The sequence below is a fragment of the Drosophila kikkawai genome, chromosome 2R (assembly GCF_030179895.1).
Source record: "Drosophila kikkawai strain 14028-0561.14 chromosome 2R, DkikHiC1v2, whole genome shotgun sequence".
Taxonomy (NCBI): domain Eukaryota; kingdom Metazoa; phylum Arthropoda; class Insecta; order Diptera; family Drosophilidae; genus Drosophila; species Drosophila kikkawai.
Genome location: NC_091729.1, coordinates 20,330,120 through 20,341,398, shown reverse-complemented (window position 1 = coordinate 20,341,398; position 11,279 = coordinate 20,330,120). Strand labels below are relative to the sequence as shown.

The following is an 11,279-nucleotide window of genomic DNA, read 5'->3' as shown; positions in this document are numbered from 1 at the left end:
TTAACTGAACTGCGTAGAACAGCCGGAATCGCATCGGGAGCGGGTTCACTGCCACTTGACCTTGCCTAATCGACGGAAAACAAACAGTTAAAACCAAGCTTTCTGGTTGGGGGTTGCGAAGTATCTACATATGTTTATTTACACGTACACATATATATATATATTTTACATAAATAATTATTGGTGGTCGATCTGCAACAGGAATCGCCGAACAGAACAGAGGATACAGCATGAGGCCGAGCTACGGCACGACGAAATAATAATCCAGACAGTACATTCGTTTCACTCTCCGCGCGCTGAATTGACGGCAAATTACAAGGTGCTCGCCTCGATATGTGGGATGTTGTGCAGGCCAGTGTCGGGGTTCGACCAGTAATAGTAAGGAGCGCCCTGACTGAAGCAGAATTTCATGTCCAGAGTCTCGCCACGGTCCACATAGTACATGAGATAAAAGTTGCACATCTCGTCCTCATTCGTGGGCCTGTAGGTGTACATTTAACGAGCGACTAAGACCCCTTTCAAGCTAAATTTCTTCCCACATTTACTTACCCAACTTTGGTGACGCGATTGCGGGTGCTCTCCATGGTGCAACGCACGGCAATCGTGTCTCCCTCGACAATGGGCGCTGTGCTGCTGGCGTTGTAGAACATTTGCGGCGTGAGCGGGTCGCGTTTACCCAGCTGCAGCCATTCCTGCTCGCCGTCGCTGTTCGATCGGACCCTATAGCCCGAGACCACCTTCCCCAGGCCGTGGGTGTGAACCCGATAGGCGAACGGATGCAGCACCTTATTCTCGTTTATTTCGCAGGCCGTTTCCATGTGTTCCGTTTTCATGGCCGGGATCGCACCATCGGTGCCCAGCAACAGTGTTCCGGCCAACTTCTTGCGGCTGCCAAGGGAGAAGTTTGTTTATAATAGAGAAAAATAAATAATTTAAGGGGCTTACGGCTCCTCGGTGTAGTCCAGAAACACGCCAGAGTCATCAGTTGATCCGTCTATATGGAAAGGTAAACATATATTTAAAGAAACGTTTTTAGGAGCACTTCTCACTCACCCTTGAATTTGTCAATGTGGGCATAATGGACTTGTAGTACCAAGTATTTGATCTGTGAGTCCTTGCCCACCTTGAAGCCAACTCCCGGAGGCAAATCAAGCTTTTGAGCGTCCCTCGCCCAGGCGTAAATGATCTGTGTAAAGACAAATATTAGTATAAAAGCCGTATCAATAAGGTAACTTATTAGCACTTTTGCCTGACGTCTTCGATTTCAAAGATTAACTGGTTTCAGATGAGACTGCATACGTTTTACGTATTTTTAAGTTGCTCTTTTTTAACTAAATGTCTTCGTTTATTCTTCAGACTTGTCAATATGGGAAAACAAGATCAAACTAAAAACTTCCAGTATAACATATGTTCTTTCCCCCATCAAGATCGCCACGAACAGCGCACTAGAGCTCAGAAACTTTTTGGCAGAGGACTTGTTACAATTTCGAGCTGTCATAAAAGCAGGCCTAATCCAATTCATAAGCCAGATAACATTCCTCAAAAACAACTCTAAATTCTCGTATTCTGTCCAGAACTGTCACGAAATTGTAGCGCCGACTTCCAGGGAAACATGTCTGTTTCCACTTGTTGCAAGTGCAACGAGAAGATAAGGCACCGTGCGATCTGCAGCCTAGGCAAGGCCTACCATCCGCTCCACTTCACCTGCCAGGACTGTGGGAGGCAGGTGGAGCCGTCGCATTTCTACGCCGTAAAGGACGCGGTGGTCTGCAACGAATGCTATCTCAGCAAGCATGCCGTCAAGTGCTCCACCTGCCGGGCCCCCATCGTGGGACGTGCCGTGGTCAACATGGGTCGGAAGTGGCACGAAAAGTGCTTCCGGTGCTTGAGCTGCAGCAAGCCGCTGCTTTCATCGTCCTTCTACGAAGTGAACGGATTCCTCTTCTGCAAGGAACACTTCCGGGAGCAGTTCTCGTCCCGCTGTGCCGGCTGTGGGGAGCCAATTGGCAGACGAGCTGTGATTGCCCTGAACACCAAGTGGCATGCCGAGTGTTTCAAATGCAATGTCTGCTGCCGACAGCTCAGTGGCTCCGAGTTTAGTGTACATGATGGACATCCCCTTTGTCCGCAGTGTCAGGAATGGGCGCTCAATCTAAGTCGCAAAATTTTGCAGTGCCACCAAAACCGTTACTTAACAGAAGATTTGTGTACCTGAGAGCTCGAATGGGGTCCGCAGGGACTGGCCGAGTCCTCGTCTGTAGCTCGGTTCATCTCTCCACAGTTCCTGTTGTACGGAATTATCATTAGTAACGTGTAACCAGTGAAGCTTCTTCCAAATTCAAAACTCACCAAGTGGTCCTTGTGGTTCCGGGCTCTCCGCATCCGTAGAGCAGCATGTGGTGGGCCGTGTTCATGGTGGCATTGGGATTGAAACCAACTGTTTTTTGGGGAAACATAACATTTAGAAAACGTGTTCAATCTTCCAAATATAAAGAACCCTGGTCTGAGGGACGTACCAATATAGTAGGTGGTAGTTGGATCGACTTTGATGGGGGTGCACAAGTACAGATCCGGCTAAATTTGGTTAGTAATCAAAATACACGCATATCATAGGATTAGTAAAGTAATATTCGTTATTCGAAGGGCCAAGAGCGTGGCCTTCGCGACCCCCGACAATACAAAGGCAGATGTGTAAGTATCCAGAGCGCAGGTTCCACGAAGCGGCGCAATCTACAGGTTTCACAATGCGAACGCCGTGGGTGTCGCGAATCGTGTGTGTATATGCCGAGGCGACGCTCCAACCATATGGTTACATTTTGCAGGGAGCACAAAGAACTTTTTCTACAGAACAAATCCCTATAGATATTTGCGAGTTTTTATTTACTTTCCGCTTGTGCTTGCACATTTATTACAGGAAAATGCAAGTGCACAGGTGCAGCAATTAACTCTTCGGATACACAATCTTCCGGATACACAATCCATACGGAGCTACTTGGGCTATATGGGTTACTCACGGTTTGCGGGGAAACCTTGGGCATCAGGAACGGAAAGGAGCCTACGGTGCCTGTTGCCGAGTTGGTCTCGAGATTCCGTTGGTGACTCGAGCTCTGGTGCATCCCCTTCCCCACAAGGCCGTTAACAGCTATCAGGCTGATAAGGAGGCATCCCAAAGAAAGATGCGTTCCAGATATGGGTATTCGAGACATTTCGGTATCTCTGTATTTCTGCCTCCACTTTGAACGAGAAAACGAAAATAAAAACCTTCCTATTTGGAAGAGAATTCGCGTTTTATTGTTCTGGGATCGTAGCTATATTTTCCACACGTAGGCTCAGCCCAGAATCGATTGTCACAATAATCGATAGTCAGAGCTGAGATGCCAGGGCTGCGAGCATATCTTGAGCGGTGGATTTCAAAGTGCAAAACGAGAGTGAAATAAATTATACCTGCTAGTTTATATATTTTTAAACAATAATATATTTAATATATTTTTAATAACATATATTACTTTTGGCATTGATACACCACCAAGAAGACCTTAAAATAACTGAATTATTATATCATAATATTTTGTATACCCTTGCAGGGTATTATAATTTCAGTCAGAAGTTTGCAACGCAGTGAAGGAGACGTTTCCGACCCTATAAAGTATATATATTCTTGATCAGCAGCAACAGGGGAATCTTTCTAGATATGTCAGAAAGAAATGGATTTTTTGGCCATTTTTGCAAAATTTGATAAGGGGTTACATCATTAAAATTTTGGAGTTTGATAAAAAAATTGAATTTTCAAAATTTTTAAATGAAGTATGCAGATTTATTTACTGTAGAAAAACTTGCACAGAACAGTTTTTCGATTTAAAATTAATGCTCTTTTGGCCGAGTTATGATATTTTTAATTAAAACAAAATCATGAAGTTTTTTAATCTAAAAAATCCGATTTTATAATACAAAATAATATTTTTCTAAGTCAAGGAACCATTTCCGATCCCATAAACCATATATATTCTTGATCAGCATTAGCATGCGAATCTTTCTAGACATGTCCGGAAGAAATCGATTTTTTGGCCATTTTTGCAAAATTTTATAAGGGGTTACATCATTAAAATTAGCAAAAATGGCCAAGAATTTTGATTTCTTAAAAATTTAAATTTGGTATGCAGTTTTTTTAAATTAATAAAAACTAACACCACTGCTTTCCGAATCGAAATTAATGAATTTTTGGTATAGTTATGATATATTTTAATTGTTACCTGCAAGGGTATACAAACTTTGACTGGCCAAAGTAAGCTTTCTTTTTTGTTTTTTCTTCAAATATAACTTTTTTATACATACATATATCATAAGTAAGCCAAAAATCATAGTTTTTAATTCGAAAAGCTATTTTGTCTTAGTTTTCATTATTCATTCATTCATCAAACCATCATTAGGACTTAACAATTTTTTAAAATTAAAATTTTGTTTAATTTTTTTAAATTTGTAATCAAAATAATAATATAAAACAATTCAGTACTTTTTTTTTCAAAATTCCTAACTAAAATAACTACGATGTTGCTTCCAATTTCGATACACTGCGCAGAAGACCGCTCTCACGCAGGCGCCAAACCATTGATTTTTGTATAAACACACAGGTCCAATGTTTATGGTGCGCTCCAGCAGATATAATTCCAATAGGCCTCAAGTTGGAACCGCGGGGATTTCAAAACTATCTGGCGCATAAATGGAGGAGGATCACGGCGACGTGATGGACCCAAGCAACGGTGAGTTTAGGCTTCCAGTTCCCCCTTAAAGGTATTGCTAGCGGTATCGCCATCCGTTAAATGGAAACGAGGCCAGCGCTGTGCTAAATTATTAACAAACAAACACGCACGCATTTCAGATGACCCCATGGCCCACCAGGACTCGACGAGTATGCTGAACTTGATGGACCCCAGCTCGTTCAGCATGCCGCCACCGAATCTGCACTCCTCGAAGGTGATCAATCCGAACAAGGCTATATTCACCATCGACGCCAACACGGGCCAGATCTTCATTGTGAACAACAAGGCCTGCCAGCTGCTGGGCTATACGTCCCAGGAGCTGCGGAACAAGGGCTTCTTCGACCTGCTGAACGGGAAGACGGATAGCCACATCTCGTCGCTGGCAGAGATGCAGATCGAGGGCGACGAGGGCCGCGTGGTCCTGCTGAGCGGCAAGGTGATTGAAATGAAGACCAAGCCTGGGTCCAAGATCCTGGTCTCGCTCTGGATCCGCCAGATAAGCAGCGATGGACGGCACATAGCCGTTGCGGAGCCCGTGGAGCGGCATATTTGCCACATTAGCATCGACAGATTCGGGATGATAACATCGGCCGACTCCACCACTGCTACTATATTCTTTTACGAATCCACCGACGGCGTGGTTGGCTTGAACATTGTCGCTTTGATACCTTTTATAAAGCTGCCCGATCCGGAGAGCAGGGATCCGGTTCCGAAGAGCCTTCGCAAACAGAGGGCCACCGGACGAACGACGGACAATGTGAAGTTCCCGCTGTGCCTGCTCCTGACGCTGGACGAGAGTGCCCCGGCCGGATATCCTGCCTCGAGTAGCCCCGCCTTCAACATTACCGTCTGGGTATTCCAGAACCTCAGTGGCCTCATTGTGGTTGACGACATCGGGAACATCCTGATGTGCAACCAGCCGTTCTCGCTGCTGATGTTCGGCTACGGCCAGGATAAGATAATGAACATGCATATATCCTCGCTCTTGCCGAATTTCGGCAAGGACTCGCGGGAGGAGAAGAGCCCGAATGTGTCGAACACCTCGATCACCAGCAACGACTGGGAGCCGGACACCGACCCGCTGGTTCTGGACAACCTCGACTCCTCTTTGCAGTCCTGCAAGAAGAACTCCACCACCAACAAGTCAGCTCCACCTACTCTCGAGCCCTCCTCGGTTAGCGACGCCCACATGAGCTGCAACCCGGACCCCAACAGCAGCGGAATGTTCTGCGACGTGCGACAGCCCGACGATTGCACGATCGACGATATTCTAACGCCGGTAAATGCATCGAATAGCTTTCCCGCGGACGAGTTTGAGGCGGGATCCCAGTCTCACATCAACGAAATGCCGCTGGACAGGCCCAAGACCCCGGAGTCCACCGAGAATGGCGACGCCTCGGGCAGTAATCCTGCCACGCGGCTGCTTAGCTCCATAAATGGCAGCTTTGTGGGCGAGGCCATCCACGCGGATGGCACGGTAATAGAGGTGGTCTACTCGGTCCTGCTGCAGATCCTACCCTGCTCCAACCGGGTGTACTGCATCTGGGTGTGCCGAAATCCCAGCACGCGTCTGGATGGCGGCGACAAGTACAGCTACGCGAACCTCACGTCCACATTCAACAGCATGGCCAGCACGATTGAGCAGTCGCTGGGCCAAGTGATCAAGACTACCGCCGCCCAGAACTCCAGCCGGCCCAACTCCCTGTCGCTGGTGTGCAAGTACGAGGACGAGCTGTACGTGGGGGAGTACAGCAAGCACTACACCTCCATCCGGCAGATCGGACGCGGAGCCTACGGGTATGTAAATATGGCATTCCGGAACACCGACCGACTGCTGGTGATCACCAAGTTCATTCTGAAGGAGAAGCTATGCTCTCAGTTCATGGTTAAGAACCGGGACGGTAAGGAAGTTCCTATCGAGATTCATCTGCTGCAGACCCTGAATCACAAGAACATAGTGTCCGTGCTGGACGTATTCGAGAATGACCTCTTCCACCAACTGGTGATGGAGAAGCATGGCTCGGGCATGGACCTGTGGACGTTCATTGAACGACGTCCCCTGATGGAGGAGAAGCTGGGCAGCTATATTTTCCGCCAGGTCGCCGACGCCGTTAACTACCTGCACGAGCAGAAAATACTCCATCGCGACATCAAGGACGAGAATATTATCATTGATCAGAATTTCAACATAAAACTAATCGACTTCGGGTCTGCGACCTTCATGGAGGAGGGCAAGTACTTCTCCACATTCTACGGCACTACGGAGTACTGCAGTCCCGAGGTGCTGGCTGGAAATAGATACGTGGGACCAGAGCTGGAAATGTGGGCCCTGGGAGTCACCCTCTACGTGCTTATGTTCTTCGAGAATCCCTTCATAGACGTGGAGGAAACGCTGAAGGCGGAGATCCAGATACCAAAGGTGGTGTCCGAGCCGCTTAACCGGCTGCTGGGCTCCATGCTAAACAAGGATCCCAAATACCGGTGCACCATGCATCAGCTGATAACCGATCCCTGGCTCACCCAGGAGGTGAATCCCTCCGTTTTTAACTTTTCGTGGATTGTGCCCTGTAAGGCGCACGAGGCGAATCCGGATCTATACTTCTCCGGCTACTTGTACTCCAGCACTTCGGTTCTATCCACCATTTCGCCGCAGGAGAGCTTCTCGCACATCGAAGAGTGCTCCATTGGGGGCAGTGAGGAGGCCAAGCTGCTGGCGTCTCACAGGATCGGGCACAAGTTGTGCGTGAACGAAGGTACCGTCCTAAAATCAATTTTGAAATCTGAAATCTTATCCTTGTATCTTTATCCTGCAGCTAAACACAATAAGATGGACACACTCTATGCGAAACAGTTCCAGCTGAACACTTCGGTCAGCAACCACGAACTAAGGGTTACCTCGATACCTGACCCCAGCCACACGGAGATCGGCCACTCCATATGCTCCTCGAAGTCGGAGAACGATATTTTTAAGAACAAACTCGAGCCTTGCGTCTCTGCTTATAACGTAGTTAGCTTGCACGACGTGAGCACGAAACCCAAAACGCTTAATCTGAAGTGAAGTTGAATACATATAGTGTACAATGTGTAAATCTAATCCCGTCATGTGTAAATACCAGCATCTGTGAACAAGGACAATTAACGATTTAGAGGGGCAAGAAGCTAAAATGTAGACAAAAATAAATCAATTTTATTGTTACCTGTTTGTAGTTTTAGTTTTATAGCTTACCTCTCCAAATAACAAAAGAATAACATACAAGGCATTTAAGTGCAACAAACAACTGAATAACATTTTAATTGCTTTTTATGGAATCGCCGCGAATTAACAACTATGTATACACGCACATAAATACTACCAAGGGTAAGCGCTCTCAACTAAATGTATGCGTTTCCAAGGATGCTTGTGCGGTTTGATCAACTCTTTCATATCTTAGAATCACCTGATGGGAGATCTTGCGAATGGAAGGAAACGGGCTGTTTATAATTGGCAATAATTTTAAAGCAGTTTCATTCTAAAATGGAAACGAAATTGACAGTAATAATTGGAAACCCCTATTAAAGTTTCGTAAGGAGCACGGTTTGTTGAATTGAAGGGAAGAAAATTATCCGTTTTTAGCACAGTTTTGTACTGAAATGGACAGTAAATGGGCAACCTTTATTTTGCTATGGAGAATGGTATAATTTTAGAACAGTTTCGTACCAAAATAAAGAGTTTTTTTGGCAATATAAATGTAAATGGAGAGTTATGGCTGGGAATCTCTAGGTCAGTTTCTTCCTAAAATAATAAAGAATTAAACAGTAAGAGTACCCTTTTTAAGCACAACTTCGCTATGTAAATAAATTGAGAGTATAGCTTCGTATCGAATAGATATGGAGAGTGCTATGGTTTCCAATCATTAGTACAGTTTCGTACTATGTACAATTATCCAGTTATTAGTAACGACTCCTAAGTTTAAACAACTCGCAAACTTTTTACAAATATATCTATGTACCGTAAGCATATAAGCGTTCTACAAAATGTATCTAAAATATCGTATCGGTGTTCTCGTATTTGCGGTCCCAATAGCCTCCACTATACAGCCAATCCTCGGTTTTGGTGTGGGGGTTAATTACGTACTTAAACCATCTGCAAATGCGTAGTTTTTGTTTTTAGCACAAAAGCGATAAGTCAACACAACCAAGATTGTTCTTACTTCGGTGTCCAGTCATCACTGTTGGCGGATTTCCTTTGTTTTCGTGTATGCCTTTGCTTCTCTTCGAGGCGAGTCTTCTCCTTGGACGCCCCATCCAGGTTTCCGTCTTCTAGGTATAATATATCAGGTCGCAGTCGCGAATCGGTAGGGCATAGAGTTAGCGGTGGTTTCATATTATTATCCATAGCGTTTAGCTGAAGCGCGAAATGCGTAAACTGGTAATACTTCAAAGAGAAGGAGGAAATATTTGAAATATCTGGAAATCCCGGGTATTTTGACGCTCCTCCTTACCTCGTTACAGTTGGAAGGTCTGGGCTTACAGCTCCACAAGGTGGTGGAGTCCGGAATATCAATCGAGTATGCAGAGTCACTCTTTGGTATGTCGCCCTCTTGCTCCATGGGCGGATAGCTTTCATTCTAAAATGTAACGTCTTTTGAGATACATTTGCGGCGGTAACTCAACAAACTTTTACACTTACGTCTTGGATCGACAGGCTGCGGAAGGAGTTCAGCTTGAAGCTGTTCAGTTTCGAGAACATTTTCTTTGGTGTTCCATTCGGCGAGCCATCGAAGTCATCGTTCTTCCGGGTTCCCTGTTTCAAGTACTGACTATAGGACTCAGCCGAACAGCATTTGATAAACTCGGTCCACTTGCCATACAGAAAGAAAAGATTGGTGTCACTAGAAGATGGTTTCGGACAATGATTATTATATTATCAATGTCGTTTATAGCCCACCTTGAGTCTCGAACGAATCCCTCAACACGATGCAAGTTCTTGGCTCCGGATCCGGCTGACTTGAAGGTGAGGCTAGCCACATGGCCGGTGGAATGATTGGAGATCTCCATTTTTCCATACTGCTCTATCCACAGTCGGCCCACGATTATGTTGTGGACGCAGCAGTTCACATTGGTCCAACTATAGGTTTCATTCCATCTAAATACCATTAAATGTTTATTAAAAATAGTTTTGAAAAGAAAGAGCTTTCTTTCAATTTGTAAAAAATGTACGTACTTGGGAAACTCAACGGTGACTGTTCCTTTGGGATTAACCTCAACGCTTTTGCCCCAGAACTTGATTTTGGGATTAATGGTGCCATGGAACTTAAAGTCCTTGGACTCGGCGTGAAATGCTGATACCGGCGGATGGTGGGATACCTGTTCACAGACAATGCGATAATCGCCTCGCTGCAGCTCGTAGGTCTCTCCGAGGAGCGGATTGAACGGCTTGCCCAGTCGCTCCCAGTTAGAGGCTAATGCTGATACGGCAAAGGCTGAAGAGAGCGCAAAAATATTCAATGAATAATAATAGCGGGCACTTAATTGGATTCACTATCGCTGCTCTGATAAATGGCCATGGTAAATCCATAACCACAGACAATTTTCGCTGCCCACTCCCATCAGGTATCATGTAAAATATCACTCACCCGCAACGTATTTCATCCGGTCCGCCGGCGATTCCTGCTGCGCCGCCTCGGTCAATAGTTCGGCGTACTCCATGTACTCACAGAGTCTCTGGAGGAAGCTCAGCGGCTCATTGAGCATGACTGGCATGGTGATCTTGCTCAGGTCCTTGCCAATGCAGTTCTTCAGAATAGCCCAAATGCTGACTTCTTTGCGGGAAATCATCGGGGCCGGAAGCTCAGTTCTAGATTACCAGAAATTATCAATTATGAGTGGACTGGCGGAAGATGAGTAATTCGGAGGACTGGACTCACCGCTCCACATGCTCTCTGTAGTCGCCCTCGGCCATTGTTGGGGGTCAAGTGCAGCTAGACCCAAAAACTGATTGTGTTGGTGTGCCTCTTAATTGATTGCCAGTTCACGATGAGCCTCTTCTGATCAAAAGCATAGAAGTTTACACTGGGACAGACATGTGCGGTGTGGGGCAATGTTCGAGTTCTGGAAAGGTTTTAAGCCTGATAAATGAGATTATTCGGCAGACTGATTAAACAAACATATTTATATATGTAAGATACGTTTCGCGCGGGTGTGTGTGCGTAGATCTGCTGTGTACCTTTTGTGGGGAGGTAGTCGCTGAGCTATTCGATGGACGACGACGGCGACAGTGAATCTTGTGACTGAGCGTTGTTGTCATTCATTGATTTTTTGAGTGCTAATGAATGCTGGCCTGCAGGTGTTGTTTCGTGTGCTGAGATCCGCTTTGTTTTGCTTCACATTGTGACTAAAAGCGTATTTTATATTGCACTAATTGAGGCTGAGGTGTTGTACGCAGCACTTACTCTAATGTTAAAGCTTTTGGGCGAAAATTTAATCAATAATGATAAGAAAGCTTTGGGTAGCTTTTAAGGGGGGCAAGCTTTTCGCAGAGTT

The 11,279-nt window shown here is 45.6% G+C and overlaps 4 protein-coding genes across 6 annotated transcripts; 2 read left to right on the top strand and 2 right to left on the bottom strand.

Annotated features, from left to right (window-relative positions):
* Positions 1 to 106: 106 nt before the first annotated feature.
* Phm (Peptidylglycine-alpha-hydroxylating monooxygenase) lies at positions 107 to 3,345 on the bottom strand. The gene is made up of 8 exons (XM_017163253.2): positions 3,015 to 3,345; positions 2,517 to 2,574; positions 2,350 to 2,437; positions 2,212 to 2,284; positions 1,054 to 1,186; positions 946 to 994; positions 550 to 888; positions 107 to 481 (listed from the first exon to the last, which is right to left on the bottom strand). The coding sequence occupies exons 1-8, from the start codon at positions 3,204 to 3,206 to the stop codon at positions 313 to 315; spliced, it is 1,101 nt and encodes a 366-aa protein (XP_017018742.1). The 5' UTR covers positions 3,207 to 3,345; the 3' UTR covers positions 107 to 312.
* LOC108072195 (transforming growth factor beta-1-induced transcript 1 protein) lies at positions 1,494 to 2,523 on the top strand. The gene has a single exon (XM_017163254.3). It carries the CDS (start codon positions 1,613 to 1,615, stop codon positions 2,213 to 2,215), a length of 603 nt encoding a protein of 200 aa, XP_017018743.1. The 5' UTR covers positions 1,494 to 1,612; the 3' UTR covers positions 2,216 to 2,523.
* A 979-nt stretch (positions 3,346 to 4,324) lies between the features above and the next one.
* On the top strand, positions 4,325 to 7,940 carry Pask (PAS kinase). Of its 2 annotated transcripts, XM_070284106.1 has the most exons (4): positions 4,325 to 4,343; positions 4,629 to 4,757; positions 4,877 to 7,510; positions 7,571 to 7,940. In XM_070284106.1, the coding sequence occupies exons 2-4, from the start codon at positions 4,718 to 4,720 to the stop codon at positions 7,813 to 7,815; spliced, it is 2,919 nt and encodes a 972-aa protein (XP_070140207.1). In that variant the 5' UTR covers positions 4,325 to 4,343; positions 4,629 to 4,717; the 3' UTR covers positions 7,816 to 7,940. The 2 variants fall into 2 exon arrangements, with proteins under 2 accessions (XP_070140207.1, XP_017018462.1); XM_017162973.3 differs by lacking the exon at positions 4,325 to 4,343 and having other exon boundaries at positions 4,491 to 4,757.
* A 77-nt stretch (positions 7,941 to 8,017) lies between these two features.
* LOC108071994 (oxysterol-binding protein-related protein 2) lies at positions 8,018 to 11,182 on the bottom strand. Of its 2 annotated transcripts, none has more exons than XM_017162967.3 (9): positions 10,963 to 11,182; positions 10,664 to 10,864; positions 10,373 to 10,593; positions 9,961 to 10,219; positions 9,685 to 9,882; positions 9,427 to 9,628; positions 9,239 to 9,364; positions 8,948 to 9,171; positions 8,018 to 8,880 (listed from the first exon to the last, which is right to left on the bottom strand). In XM_017162967.3, exons 2-9 carry the CDS (start codon positions 10,696 to 10,698, stop codon positions 8,778 to 8,780), a joined length of 1,368 nt encoding a protein of 455 aa, XP_017018456.1. In that variant the 5' UTR covers positions 10,699 to 10,864; positions 10,963 to 11,182; the 3' UTR covers positions 8,018 to 8,777. The 2 variants fall into 2 exon arrangements, with proteins under 2 accessions (XP_017018456.1, XP_017018457.1); XM_017162968.3 differs by having other exon boundaries at positions 10,664 to 10,847.
* Positions 11,183 to 11,279: the final 97 nt, after the last annotated feature.